This window comes from Capra hircus, chromosome 2 (genome assembly GCF_001704415.2).
Source record: "Capra hircus breed San Clemente chromosome 2, ASM170441v1, whole genome shotgun sequence".
In the NCBI taxonomy this organism is placed as follows: domain Eukaryota; kingdom Metazoa; phylum Chordata; class Mammalia; order Artiodactyla; family Bovidae; genus Capra; species Capra hircus.
The window spans coordinates 55,385,897-55,412,428 of NC_030809.1; the positions used below are offsets into that span (position 1 = coordinate 55,385,897).

The 26,532-nt window shown below is 37.3% G+C and overlaps 1 protein-coding gene across 1 annotated transcript in view; it reads left to right on the forward strand.

The window, feature by feature from the left end:
* The window catches only part of TMEFF2 (transmembrane protein with EGF like and two follistatin like domains 2), a 286,201-nt gene extending 262,329 nt beyond the window's left edge, over positions 1 to 23,872 (forward strand). The window contains exons 8-10 of the mRNA XM_005676285.3: positions 18,745 to 18,868; positions 20,398 to 20,556; positions 23,482 to 23,872. Of these exons, the coding sequence (XP_005676342.2) occupies positions 18,745 to 18,868; positions 20,398 to 20,556; positions 23,482 to 23,578 (380 nt within the window). The 3' untranslated portion in view covers positions 23,579 to 23,872. The remainder of the gene's footprint in view (positions 1 to 18,744; positions 18,869 to 20,397; positions 20,557 to 23,481) is intronic.

Sequence of the window (26,532 nt, forward strand, 5' to 3'; positions counted from 1 at the left end):
GTTTCTTACCTTTTCTGGATCCAAAGGGTTATATGGTCACACACCAAGAGCCAGAAGTTGTGGGTTGATATTGTTAGCATTGACTACAGCAAAAGGAAGAGGTGTTTGAATCACCTAGGTCACGCTCAACTCTTATCTCTGGATAAAGCCACTTGTGGTTTTCCTGTATCAAAAGAAATAGTTCCCTGTAAGCCCTGATTCTAAGTGCCAGCTATTTTATTTCTGATGGATAAATGAGGTTTTGACTCTCTCCAAATTCAAATTTGTACATGTTTTATAACCCCTATTGATTTCTTGAGTGGTTAACCATGTACTTGGGGAGTGTAAATTATACACTGGGAGGGTGTCAGACCTGTTAAAAGGTAAACTGACACTATGAGACCACAAAGTACCATTTACTTAACTAATTTCAGGTCCTAAATACTGTCCAAGTGGAAAGAAACTGTTAAGATCCACACCTCATCCTTAACTATTTCTAGAGCAGTTTTTGCACTCAAAGTTATCACTGACTAGAAATGAAGGAAGTGTCACGAGAAATCAGTTGTTCAAAACTGGAAAGGAGAGAGTGAGAGAGAATTCATCGCTATTTAGAATATCTGAGGAATGAATTGTCTTAGATTAAAAACATTTGTACTTAACCAAAGGATAATGCTTTAAAGATGAGAACATTTAATGTTCAAATTTTCTTAATGGAGTACTCAAATTCCCATCTTTCTTAAAGAGAAGATGCTAAACAAACTCCAGCATTTCTTAATGGCTCAGAATTGCAGAATACCATCAGTAATTCAGGAATTTTGAAAATGCAGATAATGTGGGAGATTACACTCCAGATGTGACCTGGAATTTCACTGAAAATGTCATTGATGTCAGTTTGCTTCTTGGTCATTTGCCTCTTTCTAATAAAGGTAAAATGCAGTATCATTTGTTGTATGACAAAATAAACAATGTAAGATAACTGCCTTTCTTATAAGATGAATTAATAAATAAAAAAATGAATTCAGACCCTTTCATCAAGTTTTCCTAGCTTCTCAAAAACTCTTCTTTACAGTGGCTGTTAGCATACTTTGACACATCAGCACCTTCAAAACATAATTTCTATGTTTTCAATGCAATGAACAATAGAAATATAGATATGTCAGCATAAGCCTAAACTAGGGGGATCATAAAATTTACCACTCTAAGTAGGAAACTTTTGAGAGTGAAAGGAGGCTTTGTGAGTCATTATGCTGGAAAAATAAACACAAAACAAGATTGTACAGGTCACATACTAGCTGAACCGAATCTGTCAGCTCATTTTCATTAATTCCATATGGACTACTAAAAAGTGTATTTTATCAGTGTATCTGGTTGCTAAATGGTAGTTTTATTAGCTTGCTAAGGCTGCCATAACAAATTACCACAAACTGAATGACTTAACAGAAATTTATTATCTCACAGCTTTGGAGGGTAAATTCTGATCTGAAACTAAGGTGTTGGTAGGGCCAGGTGCATGCACACATGTATGTTAAGCCACTTCAGTTGTGTCTAACTCTTTGGGACCCAGTGGACCATAGCCCACCAGGCTCCTCCGTCCATAGGCTCTCCAGGCAAGAATGCTTGAGTGGGTTGCCATGCCCTCCTCCAGGGGATCTTCCTGACCCAGGGCTTGAACTTGTGTCTCGTATGTCTCCTGCAATGACAGGTGGGTTCTTTACCACTTGTGCCACTTGAAAAGCCCTGGTAGGGCCACACTTGGTCAAGATTCTCAGAGAACCCTCTTCTGCCTTTGCCAGCTCTGTGGTCCCTCCATTCCCTGGCTTATAGTAGTGTGGCTCCAATGTCTGCCTCCACCTTCACCTGACCTTCTCTTGTGTGTCTTCTTATGACCTTATAAGAACACCAGTCTTTGAATTTAGGGTCCTGTCTAACCCAGTATGAGAAAATCTGAAATAATTATTTCCCAATGAGCTTACACTCTGAGGTTCCAGATAGACATGAGTTTTTGGAGAACATTATTCAACCCAATGCAGTAACCAATAAAATATTTGGTTAATATTTTACCAAATAATCATTAGCTGTAAGATTTTATTGACAATAAGACAAATGTAAAATACTGAATAATGAAAAAGATTTATTTGCTGGTATTTTCATGTCTCTATAACAAGTTAAACAAAGAGACCACACAGCAACCTATGATGGATTATCAAATCATCAAAAGGTTTATTTTAGAAAGCAATACCACCTTTAATAACAGTCTTTGTTGTTGCTATTCAGTCACTAAGTCATGTCCGGCTCTTTGCGACCCCATGGACTGCAGCACTACAGACTCCTCCGTTCTCCACTATTCCCAGAATTTGCTCAAATTCATTGATTTGGTGATGTTATCAAACCATCTCATCCTCTGTTGCCCCTTTCTCCTTTTGCCTTCAGTCTTTCCCAGCATTAGGATTTTCTCCAATGAGCCGGCTCTCCACATCAGGTGGCCAAAGTATTGGAGCATCAACTTCAACATCAGTCCTTCCAGTGAATATTCAGGGCTGATTTCTTTTAGGATTGGCTGGTATGTTCTCCTTGCAGTCCAAGGGACTCTCAAGAGTCTTCTCCAACACCACAGTTCGAAAACGTCAGTTCTTTGGCACTCAGCCTTCTTTATGGTCCAACTCTGACATCTATACATGACTACTAGAAAAACCATAGCTTTGACTATATGGACCTTTGTCAGCAAAGTGATGTCCCTGCTTTTTAATACACTATTTAGGTTTGTCATAACTTTCCTTCCAAGGAGTAAGCTTCTTTGAATTTCATGGCTGTAGTCACCATCAGCAGTGATTTTGGATCCCAGGAAAATAAAATCTGTCACTGTTTTCACTTTTTCCCCTTCTATTTGTCATGAAGTGATGGGATTGATGCCATGAACTTGGTTTTTTGAATGCTGAGATTCAAGCCAGCTTTTTCACTCTCCTCTTTCACCCTTATCAACACACTCTTTAATTCCTCTTCTCTTTCTTCCATTCGAGTGGTATCATCTGCATATCTGAGATTATTGATATTTCTACTGGCAATCTTGATTCTGGGTTGTGATTCATCCAGTCCAGCATTTCCCATGATGTACTCTGCATAGAAGTTAAATAAGCAAGGTGACAATATATACTGTTGTCATACTCCTTTCCCAATTTTGAACCAGTCAGTTTTTCCATGTCTGGTTCTAACTGTTGCTTCTTGATCTGCATACAGGTTTCTTAGGAGACATGTGAGGTTGTCTGATATTCCCATCTGTTTAAGAATTTTCCACAGGGTCTTAGTATAGGCAATTAAGCAAAAGTAAATGTTTTTCTGGTCACCTTACTCTGCTTAAATACAAAGATACTTGATTCATAGACATGTTGCCAAGACATAATTGAGAAATATCATCAAAACAGAATAACTTTAAACACCATGAAACTGTTCAGAGGCTATACTACATTCAGAAATTACTTCTTCAAAAAAACTACATCTTAAAATTCCATCTTAAGAGTTGACTTCCTGACTTTTTCAATATCAATTTTATCTAAAATGTGTATTTAAAATGTCAAACCAACTTTCAGAAATACTCACAGCACAATCGATTGCATTTGTTTCTTAAAAGTATTTTATACTATCCTTGAACATTTAGAAGAGATGGTATACCTTCTAATGCTCTCAATGAGAATCAATTATATTAATTTAGTCAGGTACCAACATATGGCAGTGGTCCAAATTTATAAATGACTCTAAATTTATACTGTAAATTTTCTGACTGTCCTTTTTGGGCCATGAGATCATACAGGAGAAATGTGCAAACCCATCAACCTGTCAATTGCCTACACTTGCTCTTCCAAGTCATTTATAGATTTCTTTCTTTTCTTTTATGGTTAGCAACACATTTTTGCCCTCCAGCCTTTTGCCTTTCACTGAATAAGCCTGAAGTGCATAGCAAATATGACTTTTACCTCTGCATCTAATTCTGTCACACTGAATATATCATGCTACTGAGTGAACTGGAGTTCTTCACCAGATCGTACCTTACCTTGTCACTTAACATAGGGACTGTCTGTGTCTGCACTGAAGTGCAGCTGGTTCTTTGATGCAACAACTAAGAGGGACTAATCTTTTGAAAGCCACCACACTAAGGTACAGGTGGCTTCCAAATATATTGCCTATGCCTGTCATACTCATTCATTTATTCATTCTGCTGATTGAACACCCGCTATCGCTACTTTTTGTTCTATACCCTTGAGCCGTTACAGTAAATAATATAGTCTCTGCTCCAGGAGAAATAATCTATTGCAAAGTTTTCTCAGGTCTTTAAATGAATAACAGGTGTGTAAACGCATCGATTTACCTTAGCTACCAGGTGGCTGTGGTGACTGGAGTGCCCAGGCTTGATGTACGTTCCATTTGCCTAAACCAAATCTTATGCTTTTCTATGTGTGTGTTAATGTGAAAAATTTGGAGATGCCATGGTCTATTGCAATGTTTCTCAGAATGGAGTCTGATGTAATAGTCCCACAAAATGTTCCTAAATAGAAGATGGAAGCTTCCTAGACAGATGAGTTTAGGATCACTCCATAATATGTGTCCTTTCTAAGCATCTCACAATGCAGTTTAGCCTTTGAGACACTCAGAAAACAAGCCATAAAGAAATACATATAACTGTGTTTAATCCACTCTTTCCCAAACTTCTTTGACTATAGAACTCCTTTTTCCATGAAGCCTGCTCCAGAAGTAGCACTGGGTCAACAGAGCTCCCCTTGGTAAACACTGGTCTGAAGAGTTGTGCTCATTGTCGTTAAAGCCTGTAATTTAGAAGCAAGGGTGTCTATCTTGCCCAGCCCAAGAAACCAGAGGGATTTCCCTCCTGGCTGCCCCATTCTTGTGCTGTCAACACCTGCTGTCTGTTGCAGCGTCACCTCTCTCCGTTTTCATAGAGCCACACATGGTGACATTGCTTCCATGTATTCTGTCTTCCTTCCTGCTCCCATTGCTTCTCTTATAATTTTATCTTTTCTACAGATGAGCTGAATGTCTAACAATATCACCAGTTGTACAAAGCTTCTTTATTCCTATTTGGAAATCAAACCAATCACAATTCTTTATATAATCCATACCTTTTCTCAGCTGTGGCTATTTGTTTCTCTATCCAAAAGAATGCTTCATTTGATTTCACACAGGGCATTAATTCTTGTTGCATTCTGTTAGCTGTCTAACACAGCCATTAAGGAAGCCTAGAGATTTGTGAGAGTTGGTCTCAGGATACCTAGGAATTGACAGCATTTAGAAGCCTCTCACAGATGCTGGCGTTTGTTGCAGACACACCGCCTATTCTTTGAGTGCTGTGTTCTCAAAAGAGGCAAAGACATTCTAAAATAAATTGAATTGGTAAGGCTGACTACCAAAATCAAGGAAAGCTTGATAGCTGAAGGCCCCTGATGACTTCTCAACTGCTCACACACTCCCAGACATGGAGCAGCTGGCTGAGATCAGTCCTGCAGGTGAAGGAGCCCAGACAGGCTCGGGACCACAAGGGTGGTGCAGCACCAGTGCCAGCGTACTTATCAGGGGAAGCACGCGGGGTCCAGGGAGTGGGAGAACCTAGCATACGCTGGTCAGAGACAGAAAGATGAGAAATGTCAAAAGTGTTGTGATCTGAATCATCTGAACATCAGAATTTCCTGGGGTCCTTTTTTGAAAGACAAAACTCAGGTCCTTCAGCTGGTGATTCTGATTCAGTTGATCAGGACCAACTGAACCCTGAAAATCTATTTTTGACAAGCAGTTAAGGTGTATCTGCATTAGAACAAGCAACATTACCCTTAAAAGAGGAATTTGAGGACACTGACCAACTCATTAAATTTTGTCATTTATGAGAAATCACAGTAGAATTGTGTTTGTACAAAACTCACACACAAGTATACACACTTCTGTGAGGGTATCAAAGTATCCAGGATGTCTCCTAAGATGCTGTAATATGCCAATGCCAAGGTTCTATACCTATAAATGTTGTTCAGGTATATAGCATTGCATAAATATCCCCCACTGTGGTTGTCTACAATTCCTAGGCTAGGCAGTTTATTAATGTTTAGAATTAAACATTAAACTTCAATATTCCACTTAAATATTACATGACATTTCTAGCTATTTGAAGTGTTTTTCCCATAATTTTTAGAGCTTATTTGTTTCTTTTATTTTTCCAGAAGAGAAGTTCAGTTATAAAGCTGTTTCCATAGAGAATTTTGCATTTATTCCTAGTGTTTTCTCAAGTACTTCTGAGACTCTGCTCACAAAAGTCTGTTAAAGAATAAAAACAATACCCTTTGTTCTTTAGTTTAAGAAACTATAAAAGCTCTCCAATTCTTTTCAGAGTGTTCTTGTAGAAAACCAAGCTGATCGCTAGCCATATTCATAACAATGTCATTAAGTTTATCTGCACTTACAGTTTACCACCTATTAGTTTTAAGTATGAGAATAAATGCATGGTCATATTCATAAAAAGGCAACTAAGGAAACTATTTTATTAATTTATAATCTTAATTCTTATTCTGAAATGCAGTTGCCTGTGTTTTGTTTTATTTTTAAAATGTTTCCTTTTTCGTTATCCTGAAAAAGTTCAACCATCATTTCTCACTTCTGGATGATAGTATGCATAACAGTGTGAATGATCAGATTGTTGTTATTGTTGTTCAATCACTAAGTTATGTTTGGCTCTGTGACTCCTTGGACTGCAGCACACCAGGCTCCCCCATCCCTCACTCTCTCCCAGAGTTTGCTCAAAATTCATGTCAATTGAGTTGATGATGCTATCTAACCATCTCATCCTCATCTCATCTCATCTCCACCCTCTTCTTCTCTTGCCTTCAATCTTTCCCAGCATCAGGGTCTTTTCCAATGAGTCAGCTCTTCACATCAGGTGGCTAAAGTATTGGGGCTTCAGCTTCAGCATCAGTTCCTCCAAAGAATATTCAAGACTGCCTTCCTTTAGGATTGACTGGTTTGATCTCCTTGCAGTACAAGGGACTCTCAAGAGTCTTCTCCAACACCACGATTAGAAAGCACCAGTTCTTTGGCACTCATCCTTCTTTATGGTCCAATGCCCACATATACATAACTACTGAAAAAACATAGCTTTGACTGTAGAGACCAGATTAGAATTTAGGAATTCAGAATTGGCCATACATGTTTCCAGTGTGGTTTCTGAGGGAGTACAGACATATGGACTCCATTTTTCTACCCATAAGAACTAGATTTCCCATATCCTTCAGTCATTACATGAAGGTGATTATAAATGCTTTGTTTAGAACCACACCTCCTTTGTTAACAGAGGGAATACTATTTTAAAAGCCAGATGATATACTCATGCCTCCACTAGCCCCACCAGAAACTGTAGAAAGAAAGACCCTCATCCCTTTCTCCTGATCCATTTCTACAGGGTCTGTAGCCCTACCTCTCAGCAGACATTCTTTTCTAAGGCATCTCTCACTCGCCCCTCAATTTCTGATGCCACTTTCACCCTACAAAAAGTTGTTCCCATGTCACAATGTTAAGATTCTTTTTCTACTGATACAAATTCTGGATGTTTCTGGCAGGTTCTCTATGCTGACAACTGTGGTAAGGGGATAACCTAGAGAAAAAGTAACTTAAAATATGTATATATATGTGTTCATCATCTTCCCTGTGCTATGGTCTGTGATAGGCACAGAGACCACAACAGTAAGATAAACAAGACAACAATACTTGCCTTTAAAAAGGAGTTTCTAAACTAATGCATCAGACAGACAAGTAAAGGACAATGAAAATTTGGTGTGAAAAAGTACTAGGAGAGGGGAATGATTTTAAGTAAGGAAGGCAGTGAGTCCAGAATGAGTGGGCAGAGGAGAAGATTACAGAAGCTCCTCAGAGGATATAGTGTCAGTGACGAGACCTGAATGATGAGTAGGAGTTACATAGATGGATGATAAAAGGAGGAAATGAATATTCCCAATAAAGGAAACCGTATATGGAAAGTCCCAGAGGGCAGAGAGAAGTTTCATGAGTGTAGGAGGATGCAAGAGAATTACAAGGGGTGAGAGTGGAAAAGCTGGAACAGATTTTGAACACCCTTCTAGCTAATGTTGAAATCTAACTCATTGGAGGAGTAGTGAGAATAACAAGAACTGCTTCTTTGGGAACTTGAAGCAGGGTCATTACGCACCCACGTTTTTCTTCTAGAAGCATCACTCTGGCTCTAGTGTGGAAAGCTGACCCAGAGAGGGCAAGACTGAAGACTAGCTGATAGTGAAGGTTTGATCTTAGAGAATAGCCACCAAAATGTAGGAAAACGAAGGAACTTAGTAGATATGTAAAAAGCAGAAACTATAGGACTTGGTGATTTACTCAGTTAGAATTTGAAAGTGAAACCCAGATTTCTGGTTTGTGTTAATGCGTGGATGAATATGCCTTGCCTAAGAAGTAGAGGAAGGAGTGGGAGAAGCTGATGAGTTTGAGATGCCTATGAGACGCTTGCCACTTCAATACATAGATATGGAACTCTATGAAAATGTGATCATTTATTAAAAGATGTTCTGAGCTGGCTAATCAGAATCTGGAAGTCAGAGGCATTGAGGTTACAAGAGAAGCCTTGGGTGAGTATGAATGAGCTCCCTCCCTGAGAATGTTTAAAGTGTAAAAAGAAAAGAACTTTAGAAAAACACCAATACTTTAAGAACTAGTTGGAAACAAAGAGCCCACAAAATAGGCTATGAAGGAACAATCAAAGAAAAAAAAAAAAAAAGAAGAAGAAGAAAGAAAGAAACAAGAGGTAGATGATATGGAAGCCCAGGGAAGAAAAGGCTTCAAAAAGAAAGAGGTGGTCAGCTGTATCAAATTACTGATTACTAAAAGATTGAGACAGTTGAGGTCTGAGAAGAATAACTAAATTTTAGCAACAAAGATGTTGTTGGCTGACCTTGTCATAGCAGGTTCTCTGAAGGGGTGACCAGAGAGCGTGGTGGGTTAAAGAGTGCGTGGGAGTTAGCTCAGGAAGTGAAGAATGGGAGCAGAGATAGCACTCTTAAGAAGTTCAGCAGTAAAGGGGGAAAAGGAGACAAGAGGTCTACCAAGGGACATGGATTGAGAGAGGTTGGTGAATTTTTATCTTAAGATGGAAGATACTTGAAAATATTTAAATACTGATGGCTGGGAGCAAAGAGTAAAGATAAGTTAAAGATAATGGAGAGAAAGGAAATAATTGATGGAGAGAACACTTGAGGGGGATAGAGAGGAGTTGGGATGCATGATAGGTTGGCCCTGGACAAGAAATCTCTCCCAAGGTAGGAGGAAGAAAAGGAAAAGATTGCTTTTCAAAGCATCAATGGGATCAAGGTGAGGTAAAGAGTCAGGAGTTAGTTATAAAAAGCAAACAGCAAATAAGATATGGAAGCCAGATGTTGTCCTGTGTTTTAATAAGTTCTTAAATGCAGAGTCTGCATGGTATACTGGAAAGAGCCCTAGTTTTGATGCCAATTCTGCTTATCAATCGTGTAAATTTCTAAGACAAGTAATGAAGCCTATTTGACCTTCAGTTTCATCATCTATATAAAATGAGATTTTTATAAATCTGCTTTGAAGGGCTATATTACGGAACATATTTTTTTATCATGTTAAGTATTAACACAATGCTAGGCATGTTGTAGATTCTCCAGGAATTGTAGATATACTTAATATCATCCTGTCTGAGGAATCTGTTTTCTTGGCTGTGTTTAGAAAACAACAAGCAAAATCATCTGGAAACAACTGATAGATATATATTGCACTTAGTACATAGCACAGTGCCAGACACATAGTAGGTATTTAAGAAACATTGATATAATACATTAGAACTGTTTGGCCTTTATCTACATTATCAAAATCCTTACAATTTTCTGCTATTTCAGTAAATGTTCATATAATACATCACCAATTTTTTGGTCCTTATCTACATTATTAAAATCTTTAAAAATTTCTGCTGTCTCAGTGAAAGCTAAATCCTCCTCATTCTCTGTTGGCTAATAATTTCAGAGTCACACAGGAAAACAAATATGTCACCTGAGAAGGTTTATCTCAACTATTCATCCATTGCTGCATATGCTGCCCATAAAAGGAAAAAAAAAAAAAAAAAAGAGCTTGATTCAGATAGCCCAGAAGGCAAAAGAGGATCTGAGCCCTCTGTTACTTGTATTGTCATTTTCAACATTGTTACCCAAGAAGCTCACTAACAAAGGACACCCAGATTAGCCACTGAGCCAATAAGTTTGGCCAGAAATGCATAGGTTTAGTTCAAGACAAAAGAAAAGGGGGAGGAGAGTATATGTGACATAAAAAAGCTTCCTAGGATTCTTTCTTTCTCTGAGGTTTACAGTAAACTTTGTCTTGGAAGAGAACAGTGTTGCTGCAGCAAGAGCTCAGTGGGGAGAGCTGTAACAAATTGCCCCAGATAAGCTTAAGGCAACTCCAGCTCTGGACTCCTGAGAGACTAATGAACCATACATCCCTGCCTCTTCCCAAGGCCTGATGTTTATGAAGTGTTGTCGAAGACATTGGAAGTTCCATAAAATACTACATTTTTAAAAGGTCTTCAAGCTTAATCCTCTAAACCTATAGGAGTTACCCACTTGCTGAGCATTAATAGGCTTTTGACTGAATGGTGAAGTTTGTAAAGGACCATTACAGGCAGAGTACAGTTCCCCCAGTAGCATGCACTCTTCACTCTCTGGAGGGCTCTGCCATCTGAAGCCATGCAGGGCATTTTTAAGGCAGGAGACAGAGAAATGGCTAAAGATCTGCTTATTTTTCTCTCAATAACAAACAACTTTTATTTTTCCTTTTTTATCTTAGAGGTCAAGAATTTTGGGTTAGAGACAAGTATGAAACTTGTGATGTCAAATTCTTAAGTATGTTAATATTGTATTTGGATGTCATAAGTTAAAATGATACATACAAGTTTCTTTCCCAATATTTTACAGATTTCTCAGCTTTTCTCCATATAAATACATTACCAGTAGAAACTGAGATAATAAAAGCCCATGAAAACAATCATCCAGCATTGTTCCATTTCATTCACCCCAGTCCCCAAATTACTATATTTCAGACACTGATATTTTTTCCAATTTAAATTCAACCAATTCTTAAATAATGCCATTAAGGGTCTTGCCTGAGAATCTAGTAACATGAAAATTAGTTTTCTTCCATTTTCATTTTATGTCCAATAAGAATATTTATATATCCAAGTGATATAGATAATCACATTTCACATTTTATATTCGTGCCTGATCAACAGTACAATCAGAAAGAATTTCTCTACATCCCCATCCATCCTGCTCCCAACTCATATTTTTGCTTCATTAGCAAATTCTAGGATCAAAATATTTTCAATTACTCTTCTGAAAAAACAGGATAATATTCAACTTGTAGAAGAAATGTAGCACTTGAAAGACCTGATCTCTGTTTTGAGGTTATTTTTTCTAAATCTTTAACAGGTGAAATAACTGATAATACTGTTATTCCTAGATTGGGCCTCTGCTCTTGACAAAACTTTAGAATTGATTGTGTCCCTACATGCCTCCATGTCCCTTGTGTTAAGCTGTCACTTTTAGCGAGCATTCTCATTTGAGTGTCCTAGAGGCTTAAAAACAGAGAAGGCAATGGCACCCTACTCCAGTACTCTTGCCTGGAAAATCTCATGGACAGAGGAGCCTGGTGGGCTGCAGTCCATGGGGTAGCTAAGAGTCGGACACGACTGAGCAACTTCACTTTCACTTTTCACTTTCATGCATTGGAGAAAGAAATGGCAACCCACTCCAGTGTTCTTGCCTGGAGAATCCCAGGGACGGGGGAGCCTGGTGGGAGGCCATCTATGGGGTCGCACAGAGTTAGACACTACTGAAGCGACTTAGCAGCAGCAGCAGCAGAGGCTTAAAAAAGGAGAGACTCTTCTCATCTACTCATCTGTGCCTTATAGAAACTATGACAGCAGGTGAGGCTATTATAGAATTTGTTAAGTTGCAAGAACTCAGATTGCATTACATTCAGAATCCATTCAATTGGAATGCTTTTCTGGTCTTTAAAAAAGTTCGATTGCAATTCAGGCTAGATATGAGGTTTTACTGCCACCTCATATGTTTATACCTGATAAGATAAGGACAGGAAATCATAAGAATTGTATATCTTCTTTGAAACCAACTCTAATCAACAAGGGGACCATCATGCCTGTACTTCTAAATTCATAATTTGTTTCCTGTCCTGGGCACAATATAAATATAATGGGGAAAAAAAAAGATAGTTTTTATTTTTCTAGTTGGTTAAATAAAACTATTTTCAAACTTCTTTAGCAATAGGGCAGTAAGCAAGAGAAGAATAAAATCAAGTAATCACAACAGGTGTGTAAGCATAGGACTATCTCAGTCCTAGGGTTTCCTTGTACTGTTATAACCATGAAAAGTAAAAGTATTAAATAAAGACACCCAAATGGAAATTTCATTTTTCTGGAAAAATGTGGCACATTTTGTGTACCCACAGGAAAAGAGACTTGAGAAGATAATACACATTGTACAATTCACAAGCATCCACTTGTCAAGATAATCTGTGATGTTAAAAACTGAAGTAAAATCCACATTTTGTTCCCCACAAGGAAGGCAAATACATGGTGAAGATCACTTTATGCTAGAATGTCTGAATTACAGACATGGTAAATATTAAGATATTTTGCACCCTTTAAAATAGTAAAATGTCCCCATAATTTAAGCAAAGTGATTTTCTTATCTAAATAATGTTCTTATTTCTCTACTTCCTTTTCCTAGGATATCAAAAATAATATTTTTCAAGAAATATTAATATTAGTAATTTATTGTAAGTAAATATTCACAATACAATTAAATATTACTCTTAAAAGTCAAAGAACCTAGAGTTCTGAAACAATCCAATCTACCGTTAACACCCTATAATATCTGAGAAATAGTAACACATCTGAAAATTTTCTCACAAACTCACCGCTTCACTCTTTAACTCATTTCCCCTATTGAACAGCTCTGGTTGCTTAAAAATGTGCAGTGGAAATCTGCCTCCCTAAAGCATCCTCTAAATTCTGATGATATCTCTAGTTTAGGATCTTTCCAAATTACTCTAAAAGCCCTACACAGAATCAGACTTCTCCTAAGGAATCGAGAGCGTAAAAGCTTTGTAGACATATCCTAAAGAAAATCCTGAGGCTTCCCTGGTGGCTCAGTGGTAAAGAAACCTCCTGCCAATGCAAGAGACATGGGTTCAATCCCTGTCCAGGGAGATCCCACATGCCTTGGAACACAAAGCGAGTGCTCCACGACTACTGAGCCTGTGCTCTAGAACCTGGAAACTTCAACTACTGAAGCTCGCACACCTAGAACCAGTGCTCCGAAACAAGAGGAGCACTGCAGTGAGAAGCCTGCACACTGCAACCAGGGAGTAGCCCCTGCTCGCCACTAGAGCAATGCCTGTGCAGCCACAAAGACCTAGCACAGCCAAAGACAAATTTAAAACATTATATTTTTTTAAAAAGTTCTGATTAAAGCAAAATATGAATATCTCCAGAGAAATATCATCTTACCAGCCTGCAAAGTCCTCTCAGACTATGATGCACCATGGATAGGGTCTGGTCCTTTAGCCTCTAGATGCAGAAATTTGATCTTACAAACCCTCAGAATTCAGTAGGCTGAAGAAAGATGACTTGTGCCACTAACATGCATGGAAACTCAGAACCAATCAGTTCACTCCAATGAAATATATAACTGTCAAACGGATAAGATGGCCAGGTGGTAGTGTCAAAGCCATTACCAATGTGTAGGCTGCATAAATGTCCAGTTATTTTAAGACTATTTAGGAAGCAGAACATCAAAACAAGAGAACTGGTTTGTTGACTAAGTGAATATTTCATAGCATCACACACTAACAGTCTAGTGCAGCCATATCTGCAGCTAGGGACTCTGGGTTTACTAGTTAAAGTTGGCTTCTCAGGGCCCAGAAGCCTGGAGAGCACTGGAACAGATGACAGAACATGACATTCAGATGCTTCTTTGGGCAAGCTCTAACCCTTATCAATAACCTCAGCTATGCAGATGACACCACCCTTATGGCAGAAAGTGAAGAAGAACTAAAGCGCCTTTTGATGAAAGTGAAAGAGGAGAGTGAAAAAGTTGGTTTAAAGCTCAACACTCAGAAAACGAAGATCATGGCATCTGGTCCATCACTTCATAGCAAATAGATGGGGAAACAGCGGAAACAGTATCAGACTTTATTTTTCTGGGCTCCAAAATCACTGCAGATGGTGATTGCAGCCATGAAATTATAAGACACTTACTACTTGGAAGGAAAGTTATGACCAACCTAGAGAGCATATTAAAAAACAGAGACATTACTTTGCCAACACAGGTCCGTCTAGTCAAGGCTATGGTATTTCCAGTGGTCATATATGGATGTGAGAGTTGGACTATAAAGAAAGCTGAGTGGTGAAGAATTGATGCTTTTGAACTGTGGTGTTGGAGAAGACTCTTGAAAGTCCCTTGGACTACAAGGAGATCCAACCAGTCCATCCTAAAGGAGATCAGTCCTGGGTGTTCATTGGAAACACTGATGTTGAAGCTGAAACTCCAATACTTTGGCCACCTCATGAGAAGAGCCAACTTATTTGAAAAGACCCTGATGCTGGGAAAGATTGAGGGCAGGAGGAGAAAGGGATGACAGAGAATGAAATGGTTAGATGGCATCACCGACCCGATGGACATGGGTTTGGGTGGACTCTGGGAGTTGGTGATGGACAGGGAGGCTTGGCGTGCTGCGGTTCATGGGGTTGCAAAGAGGCGGACATGACTGACCGACTGAACTGAACTGAATGAACCCTTATCCTAAGGAAATCATCCTTCCTTCAGATATAGGGATAGTTTTAGTTGAATTTTACGGTCACATTTCTGCTTCAGTAGATAATGTCTTGCTTTGACAGATTAATTCCTGAATGACATCTTGTTTCTAACTTTGGGGGAAGAAAGTTGGGGTAGTGAGAAACACACACATACACACACCCTACTCTGGGCTGTACTGATTTAAGTCTCTGAATTGCTATGCCTGGCTCTGTCCACTTTCTGTCAACTTATCTTACTAGACTTGTGATTAAAGCAAGGTTTTGCCATTCACCATTTCTTCTGTCCCTTCAGCTTGCCATGTCTCTTTCCCTGAAAGCATCAGGACAGAAACCATACATGCAGCTGTGTTTTAAAGCAGCCTTCTTCTGTAGCTCTTGACCGGAATGCTGACTAGCAATGGGCATGCAGCCCTATGAGTTCTGCTGCAAGTAACTCAGATTATACCAGAAATCGTTCCTTTAAGAAGTCAGGATCTCATTCAGAGCAAACCATTTGTAAACATTTAAAACAGCAAACTGGACAAAGATTTTAAACAAAGATATGAAAAGTTTCTAGCATCATCACTCACTCTCTTAGAAGAAGGAGCACAACCCTTACATTAAATTTCTTTTTAAATGGAGAAGAGAGAAGTTGATGTGTAAATCATCAACCACTGGAGAAAACATACAGACTTCCAAAGTATCATTTTTCTATGATTTAAAATCTTTAAATGATTTGTTATTGCTTCAGTATCTATGCATAAACATCAGGATCACAAATACCCACTATGGTTCATACACACATTTGGTTTGTATATTAGATTTCTGTGTTTCTACTCTTCTTAATACACTCAAATCTCATTTCTGAAACATGTCTATTGCATTAGTAGAAGTGGTTATATATTCAGGTTTTCAATCAACTGGTTTGCTTGTTTGGGTTGACTATAAATTTGTTGACATATATTGATGATTCCTCATTTTCTTGCCCAGGGATCATTTCTTCTACTCATTTATTTTCAATCTAACTTTCTTATTTGACAGTATCCTGTGAGCAGCATAACGGAGCACTCCAAGCTCATAAGGAATGGTGTAAACTAATTAGCAGATTTTATGATGGAGACTATTCCCCTCCCACTTGATCATTCTGTCTGGATAATGAACTTTGTGAAAACATTCAGCTCTAGCTACACTAAGGCAGCAGTACCACTCAGACAAGCTCTCATTTTGCCCTTAAACTTCAGTTCTTAATTGTGGACATGGTACAAATTCAGAAAAAAAAAAACAAAACAAAACCCAGTATGGGGTGAGGGACATATTTAAAAATAAAATAGCCTTAAAAATGAATCTGAGTTAAGAAAATCTTGATCTTCTTTTCTTCATCTACTTTTGCAACTGACAGGAAAAAAAAGATAGCCCTAATAAGATGTGTTTGAATAAGACTATGACTGAAATCACAGTATATATGTGAAATGTAGGGAAGTTAGAGAAAATTCCCCTACATGCAGGTGTGCAGAAGCACTGAAGAGTTACTAACGAACACTAAATAGAATGTTGAATAGTTTGTTATGGGGAGAAGATCCAGAAATAAGAGTGTAAATCAGTGCTGGTTCATTACATCAGCAGTGAGGCTGGTAAAAATCTTTCAGCAGCAGCAGGTGTGCAGTTTGTCCACTCTGGCTTGTAGCCTCCTGGCCAAGGCATGGGATGAGTCCAGTCTTCATGGCATCACGAATGACCACAAGCCCTCTGAAGGTGTATCCAAATCCTGCTGTCATCCTGCTTCCATTTTGGTCACATACGCCCATATTGGAAATCTGACTCCACACTATCCATTTTAATTTGGGTGGTGTTTGCTTCCTGCAGGCACTATTTGTTACCAAAAACACCATGGTAACTTGGATGAAGGGAAGAAACCAAAAGAGAAAGTTATATATATTTATCTTTTCTATGAAAGTGGTTCTTGCAGTTTAATAGTAATTATCAAAGTAGAAATATTACAGTGCAAACAAAAGATCACCTAAATAGGTAAAGAGACACAGATGTAAAACAAAGGAATGGCTGAAATGCCATCGCCAGTCTCTTCAGCATCCTTATGATTAGTCCTTTATTCTTTGGGTATGCAATTTGAAATATTACCCTCATACCTATGTGCATAAATATTCCTATACAAGAAAGCAAGTAACATATTTAACAATTTACTTCAAATGTTAATATTTTTCAGATGATACCCTAGGTATTAAAATTTAAAGGTATTTTATAGCTCTGCTTAAACATAAATAATACATTTGTCTACTTCACTAATACTGAAGGTACATTTTTTTTCTCATGATGAATATAGTCATCATCTATGATGGACAGTAAGGGGCTTCCCCAGTGGCTCAGTGGTAAAGAATCTGCCTGCAGTGCGGGAGCCACAGGAGACCGAGGTTTGATCCCTAGGTTATGAAGATTCCCTGGAGGAGGGAACAGCAACCCACTCTAGTGTTCTTGCCTGGAGAATCCCATGGACAGAGGATCCTGGCAGGTTCATGGGGTCAAAAAGAGTCAAGACTTGACCAAAGTGACCTAGCACGCACACATGATGGACAGTAAAAAATTATAAGAATGCACTGTAATAAAAGAAAAGCTATACCCCTATATAGAAATAGTAGGAGATAATCTATTTCATAAAAATAGTAATTTATTCTCAATCTTCCATCGCTGGAAAAACCCATACTGCTGACCAATTACTGTGGTCCTGAAAAGCATTATTATTTTTATACTTTGGGGGCCATGCAACATGGCATGTGGGATCTTAGCTCCCTGAACAGGGATCAAACCTGTGCCCCTTGCATTGGAAGCTTGGAGTCTTAACCACTGGACCACCAGGAAAGTGAAAAGTCAAGAGATTTACATTTCTCATACTTCAGGCAAGAATCTTAAAGTATATCAGGTCTCAGATTATAGAAGAAACTCAAAAAAGGCAAAACTTTACATCATAAAACGAACATATAAAGAATCAAAAGACAGCGTAGAGATGGTATTACAAACAGGAAGCAAATGTATTTAAACTAGCAAAGGTCAGGAAAAATATTTACGATCTTTATAGAAATATGAGAAAACAAGGCTTAATGACAGAGGAAAGGGTTCATTTTAGAACACAAGTTTTTTCTTTATCGTAAATTTAAATTTCACATGACATTGCAAACATAGGCCAAATATTATGAATTAGAATATACTCACAGCATTTAGAAATACTGTGTTAGGATCTACATAAGTGATTCTGAAATAACATTTACTCTTTCAATAGCATTATTTAGGCAATAAGAAAATGTACGGGTGCTAGGAAAATTCATGTTCACTGTAGATGAAAAAAGCCTGAAAGAATACATTTGTTGAAATTTGCATTTGGTTTGGAAAACTTCTGTTTAACAATTGAACACGGCCATATTTTAACTTTTAAGCTCCCACATGGAGAGAGTGTCAAGGCACTGCAGCAATTTACTTTTAGGGACATTATGCGGGGGTTTTGAAATTCACAAAATAGGATATTTCTTCCTGAATTATTTTATGATCAATGTACTGTCTCTACACAAGGAAAGTTAAAGCTGTCTGACAACACATAGAAACATTACTGGCTCTTAAAGATGTAGGAAATTACATAAAAGCATGAAAAGCACTGGGTAATTTTGCAGTTTCATCTCTAAACACAATTGCAAAGACATCTGTCTTTCAGTTCTTTCTCCATCTTTCTTCTGAAGCATGGCCTTTTAATTCTTACCCTTTTAAATATTGTTTGCCTACTGTAGCTTTGCTTCTTAATATCCTGGTTGATCTTACCAGGCTAAGAAAGTATTTACAGGGGATGTTGCTTTTGTCTGTATTCACAGAGAATGCTAACAAATTAGAAGAAAGTGCCAGAGAACACCACATACCTTGCCCAGAACACTACAATGGCTTCTGCATGCACGGGAAGTGTGAACACTCCATCAATATGCAGGAGCCGTCTTGCAGGTAAGGTTTTCACCCTTTACCTTTTACATGCATAAAGAAAAAATACAGAAACTAAATTCTGGATGGCATTCTGCCTGAGTGGGTGATCAGCAGCCACACTTTTCTCTGCCTCTCCTGCACACAGACACACACACAAGAAAACAATATCTGTGCACCTTCCATATGCAAGTACTATGTAACACATCATTATATACATTCTGCTGGTAGAATTTAAAATTGTATCTTGGGCATTACAAGTTCCTTAAAGACATGGCCTCCTCTGGCTCATTCACCACTCTTTCCCATAGATGCAGAGCAGTGCTTGGCACAGATTAGAGACTTGACAAATATTTCTCAAATGACTGAATGAGGCCTTACTCTACGTAAGATAACATGGTTGCTTTGGGTAGGTCATCTTTTCCAAAATAATGGCATATACAAGTAGCAAATGGTGAAATAGGTTGCATATTGCTGTTCAGGGAAAGGAGTGTCGCTCTCTTTTTCTCTTCCCTCCCTTCACCCCCTCCCCTTTTCATCTTTTTCCCCTCCCTCTTCTTTTTCTTCATCTTATCCTTCTTTCTTCCTTCCTTTCTCTCTCTCTCTTTCTCAAGATCTGTCTTCCTTTCATGTTTTCCTTCACTGAGCCCACCAGCACCTGCCTTCCAGTAGAGCCAGGCAGACTGAGAAGTTGCTCCCACTGCTCTGTCATTCCCAGCAGAGTTGTCATTATTAAACCCTTCCGATGCAGAAACCAAAGATCGAGGATATGGTTATGAGACATTCAAAGTAAGGTACAAAACAGTTGCACAAAGTCAATGACAAGTTGATCCCCACTAGTGTTATTCCCGTGTGAGCTGTTTCCTCATTTCATGGTCAACTGCTAATTCTAACACTATCTACCTGAGCTTTCTGATGAGGGCTGAGTGACAGAGAGGCAGTCTTCATTCTCAGATGAATACACATGGGCTTGTTTTGCCAAACCTTATTGCCTACATTGTAATTACCTTTTTACTACAGAAATTTAACTCTCTAACATAAGCAGACAACTTTATGAACAGTAAATTAAAGAAATCAGTCTTGCTGTACCTCTGGCCCTAACATATTTTTTAACACATTCTAACTGTTGCACAGAGAATGCTTTATCCAAAAAATTAATACATAGCATTATTTTTTATACTCATGTCATCAGAAACACGCCTTTTCTCAAGTAATTATGTTGACTTAGGTTAATTAAAGAGCAAGTTAAATAAAATGTAAAGCTTACCTGAAAAAAATAGAAAGAACAGTTATTCCTGGGCTTCTATCATCTCCCTGTCTTCAAACTCTATTATTATAAGTATTAAAAGAAACCATATATCTTTGAAATGAAAAACAAAAAGAGATCTTATTGAAAATGAGTATTTGATAAACAAATCTACAAAGTACTATCTTTTCAGAGCAGGAAAAGGAAACAAAAGGCCTTAATTTCAAAATGAAGAGAAATGGCCATAGGCCAACTATAAAAATGAGTACGGTAGCTTTAGGTAACTGGATGCTATCATTTATTCCAGGTGTGATGCTGGTTATACTGGACAACACTGTGAAAAAAAGGATTACAGTGTACTGTATGTTGTTCCTGGCCCAGTCCGATTTCAGTACGTCTTAATCGCAGCTGTGATTGGAACGATTCAGATTGCCGTCATCTGTGTGGTGGTTCTTTGCATCACAAGGTCAGTAGCTATACTCAGTGGTCACCCACATAAAGGGATACATCATTCCTCCTTGTCTGAGTCAGATCACTCTAATTCCAAGTCCCTTTGTAGACTCCACAACCATCCATTCTCTGGAGTCCTATTTCTTCATCATAACATTTGAATAGCCAAATGGAAAGACAATGATGTTCATGCTGGAGTGGTACAAATTATTTTCCTTATTTTTGCATTTTGATGAGGATTATTAATTTTCTAAGCAAAGGCCTTTTCTTTCCTCTTCTAATGTGTAATGCCAGTCTTTGTTTAAATATGCTCTTTACTTTTAACTATAAAAAGTCAGTCTTCATTCAGACTACTAACAGACTGTTTAAATGACCAGCATTTTCTTACTCAGGCTTCCCTAGTGGCTCAGAAGGTAAAGAATCCACCTGCAATGCAGAAGACCCAGATTCAATCCATGGGTTGGGAAGACCTCAGCGTGCCAAATAAGATCAGAATAGATTTTATAGAAAACCTAGAAAAATATTAAATTATAGCTCTCACTTATAGTACTTATATTTCTAAGTATAACTCTCAGGTATAACCATTTTTAACTTATTTGGTATAAATAACAAATACATTTTTATCTTAACTTAGCAAAATAACTTTAATCACAAAATTCAAAGAAAATAATTATAATGAGAATGATCATGTTGTAGTACATGAAAACTTTTGATACATGGAAACACACAGCAAATTTCACAAGCAGCTTTCATATCAAACCCCAGAACAATCAAACAGTAATTATTTCCTGGAGAGTTGGGTTGAGAGAAATACAGAGATCTCATCCAGTTTCAACAGAAAAAAAAACGAATAATTACTAATCTCTGACTCTGGGCTTGGAGTAAAGGACAGAGGCTGGGTAAGTGCTTAACTTCAGTAGTGTGTAAATTCATGGTAACCAAGAAATAGATTCCAGACCAAATGTATATTATTTATGTCCTGGTCTAACCAGAAACGTTATTGAAGATATTCTGTTCTGATCTGATTTCACTCTGCTCAAGAGAAGAGTTCCAAGGAAGTTTTTCAAGGTTTCTGCCAAATTCACAAGGCATTTAGACTTTCAATCGTTTGTGCAGCTTTACAGTAAATCAAAATGTTTCCCAAAAAATTATTTTCAGAAGACAAGAAAATAAAAGTATCACATCTGTAGAGAATAAAAGTCCTAATATGTCTCAGTATCTGTATCATGCTATCTTCTTTGAAGACGAGTGTGGCATTTGCTCTTGAAAAAGACAAAATGCGGTTCATAAATCCTTCCCTGGCCTAAAGGCTTAAGGGAAGATCATTGACGGGAGCTCTGTGCTACTCGAAACCAAGTTGAGTTCATCAACTTGACTCTCATGTTTAGATGCCAAGTGAGTCAATGGATTACATTAAAATAGATTCTGGGGAGTGTAAAAATAACTTAAACCAAAAACACTGAGTGTAAAAGAGAAGATAGAAAAGCATCTAAACACAGGAAGGTGTGCCATATTACTCCAAGGGTCTTGAGCCTTCTAATATCTAAGCAATATCAGCATATGAAAAATGAAATTCATATGTAATAGATCTAATCTCAACAATTTGATTTGCTACTTCATGTACTAACAAAAATGCAGAACTTTCAATGCTTGAGCAGATGTTTAAAAGTCTTATTAGTCATAGTTTTATTTCCATACATAATAAAAACAACTGAGATACATAGGGTCCTTATCTCCCCAGAAATTGTGTGTCTCTATGTGTGTGTGTCTGTGTATGTGTGTCATATATGTATACACACACACTCAGTGAATATACATGTGAAAACTTTATGAAGAGGGAACAATTATCCCCATTTTCAAGACAGGCAGTCTGAAGTATGAGAAGTCAGCAAGTTGCTGAGTGTACACAGGTGAGCAATCAGGGCAGAAATGAAGTCTAGGTCACCTAATATCAGAGCTTGTACATTTCATTATCACTCATACTGCCCCTTTCACTGGTCATGATGTTTGTATTCTGCCATTCAAGATAACCTAAATTGAGCCCCACATTAGGCTGGCTACTTTTTAAGGCACACATCTGTTTTCACTTTCCATGTGAAAACAAACCTATCTTCTTTTTACTTTTGAGGAATGTGGCTTCCAGCTCCATGTTCATTTTGACAGATCTACTTCCCTCCCAAAATCATATATCTATATACTATATACATTTATTCATATATGAACATATATATGAATATGCATTTTCTGATACTCTATAGGCTGTTATAATATGATTTTATATGAACTCTATATTATTATTTTTATTTGTATCATCAAAGCATTGCTATATCATAAAAGTACAGAGCTCTTTAAATGATTTGAGTATTAGCTTTTTATAGAAGCTAAATAATCAGTACCAATTTATGTCTCTAGCTTATACTGTTCACATACAAAAATGATGTTAGGCTGAACCAAAACAATATCCCTTTTCATTACAGATCCTATATTAACAGTTGGCTCATTCTCTGGTTTGATAACATTTAAACTTTTAGCATTGAAATGTCAATATAATATTCACCCTTGGGATGTTTAAAATATAAAGTTGTTGAAGACCTTCAATGTGAGGTTAGATGGGCTCACGCTTGATTGCATTGTGCTGAGTCATTCTTTCTGCCTGAATGAGTAAGCAGTTAAGGACTAGGTAAATGTATTCCTCTTGAACTTCCACGTCTGTTCTTCAGTTCTCCTTAATAGATGCTTAAAGACAACTGCAAGGAGAAGCAAAAACAAACAAAACCAAAAACCTTTTACAAAATAATTCCAGCTTCTGCTAATAATAAATTCTTACATCTGAAATATTTTAATAACTTGCTTAATCTACAACTTCACTCTGTTTTTGTGGGACTGGACTTCAGGTAGTAATAGCACTGGACTAAGATTTGTAAACTTTCCAACCTTCTAGGAAATGCCCCAGAAGCAACAGAATTCACAGACAGAAGCAAAATACAGGGCACTACAGTTCAGACAACACAACAAGAGCGTCCACGAGGTTAATCTAAAGGGAGCATGTTGCACAGTGGCTGGACTACCGAAAGCTTGGACTACACAATACAGTATTATAGACAAAAGAATAAGACAAGAGATCTACACATGTTGCCTTGCATTTGTGGTAATCTACACCAATGAAAACATGTACTACAGCTATATTTGATTATGTATGGATATATTTGAAATAGTATACATTGTCTTGATGTTTTTTCTGTAATGTAAATAAACTATTTATATCACACAATATAGTTTTTTCTTTCCCATGTATTTGTTATATATAATAAATACTCAGTGATGAGAAAAAATTGGCATTCTTAAATTTGCGGTATCTCATAACTGTAAATATAATCAAGCTAATACCTCTGTACAGGTATCAGTATTTTATCTTTCTCCACATCTTGAGACAAAGCATTGGTTTATACAGGACTCAGTGGCTAGGTTTTGAGTGATTCCAAGATCAAGGAAAATGATGGTTATTGGAAAAGAGAAAAAATAATTTACTTTATATCGAGTGAGGATAAAATATTTCAGATCTTTGAATCATCTCTGTTTCATCAACTTTCTTCCCTGGTCTTCCATTTTCATCCCCAGAGCAGAAAAATCTCTGGCATATAAATTAAATCAAAGAAGAAGGGGAGGAAAAGTGTTTTATAACTCATAAAGGAGAGGGAAAAAAGACATTGGTTTTTATTTGGGAAATATCTTAGACTCTCCCAGTTAAGTGCATATATCTGAAAGGTCCTGAACAAGCTACATATTAGGAATGCACAGAGCACAAAATCTATTCCATTTAGGTGCATGGAATTAACAACTAGGGAAAAACTTTAATAACATCATTAAATGGGTAACACCAAATCATGAATTCTCAGAAGCACCTTGCTATATTTATAGTATATGGTTCTTTAAAAATAAGTTAGAATCATAACCAAATACCTCATGAATAACTATGCAGCAGCATTATTTGAAATGGAACTAAGATGATAATATTTCATAAAAACAGATAAATGTTATATATATATATATATACATATATATAAATGATAAGAATGAAAATTAATCCCATAGCATATGAAAGACCTTAGTGGAAAATCCATATAGATTTTTGAGCATATAAATAGGCATGACCATTTTGGAAAAAATAAACTGTAAAAATTCTCAAGGAATAAGAAGAAAATAACAAATCAAATAATTGCCTTATTATTTAGTTTTTCACAGCTTTCTGTGGCTAACACAGTAATCTAAATAAAGCTTTCTTTGTCTCCTTCAAATGACCTCTGCATATACTGAAAGGAATGACACTTTTGTGGCCACACACAAAAAAAAGGACAAATGTCAAACCAACACATTCTGAAAATAAAATATTCAGTGAAAAATAAGTTTCCTGAAGTGATATTTAAGATATTTGTTAAAACATTTTTTAAAGGTGACAGCCTAAATAGGATTTAGGACTCTGAAAAATCTGCTTTTCTAGGTTAGTCATCACTTGGAAAAGTGTGAATCTATAGGCATAACCATCATTCACATGTTTCCAAAAATTGGTCGTAGGCTATTTGTACAAGCAACGTCTATTTAAACTTCCACATGGAATTTTAGTTTCATCACCAGGTACAGAGATATAACTAGCTGTGATCACCTTTTTGTAAGACAGGGGTTGTAGCAAACCTTTCCTTCTCCTAAGGGAGGAACAAAAATGCAACATCACAGGGCTTTCCAGAGTTTGAAGGAAACAACAATTCCACTGACTTTTACTTGTAAGAGCATGAAATGACTTGCTTCATTAAATATTGATATATTACTTTGCCCATCAAAGGATCATAAACCTAAGTGTTAGAAAAGCCCTTTAGTTCATGATACAGTATATTCCTATTCACTTCCATGCTCACCCAACCCATGAAAGAATTCTTTTTAAAAGATGCATAACAAATCTTAAGTGAGCATATATTATGTGCCAGGCATTCTCCAGAGACTTCCCTGGTGACTCAGCAGTAAAGAATCCACATGCAATGAAGGAGACATGTACAGGAGATGCGAGTTTCATCCCTGGGTTGGGAAGATTCCCTGGAGAAGCAAATGGTAATCCACTCTAGTATTCTTGCCTCAGAAATCCCATGGACAAAGGAGCCTGATGTTCTGCAGTCCATGGGGTCACAAGAGTTGGACATGACTGAGCAACTAAAACCAAACCAGGCATAATTCAAGGTCTTAGGGAAATACAACTAAAATATGACCTCTCCTCTAAACAAACTCACAATCTCATCCTGACATAATCATCTACCCTCTTCTTGCATATATATTATCACTTGGAATTTTATTCTTGGTCAATTCTAATTTTGAGAACATTTTTTTCATATTGAGTTGAAATTTATTTCTCTATGGCTTCTACACATGGCTTCTGTTTTTCCTCTGGAGCAAAGGAAGAATGACATATATTTTAAAATATTAGAACAGATATACTATGTTTTCCCACTCACTTTGGCAAGTACATTCTAACTCTTTGTAAGCATTTTCTTCTCTAGGTGAAATATCCATACTGCCTTCATCTCATCTTCACGTGATATGGTTTCCACATTCCCCTAGCATCTGCATCATCCTTCCTTGGACAGATGCTACTTTGCAGCTATATATCTTTAAGTGTATAGCTCAGAATTGCACAGTCTGCTACAGTTGTGGTCTGACCAGCACAGAATATACTAGAACTTGTAGAAACCAAATTTAACTGAGTCATGATCTCAAAATGCAAATCCTACTTTGACCGCAAATTTGGGATGGAACTATGAGCAAGTCATCTCACATGTCTAGTCTCAGTTTCCCCATCATTTCTAATCTCTGAAATTCCAAGATTCTAGATACTCAGAAACCAGGCACTATACTTTTGTTATTCTACCTAAGACCACATTAGCTATTTTTGCTGCTCAACTTAAATTCAAAACTCTTTTTAAACAAACTGCTATTAAGGCATGTCATT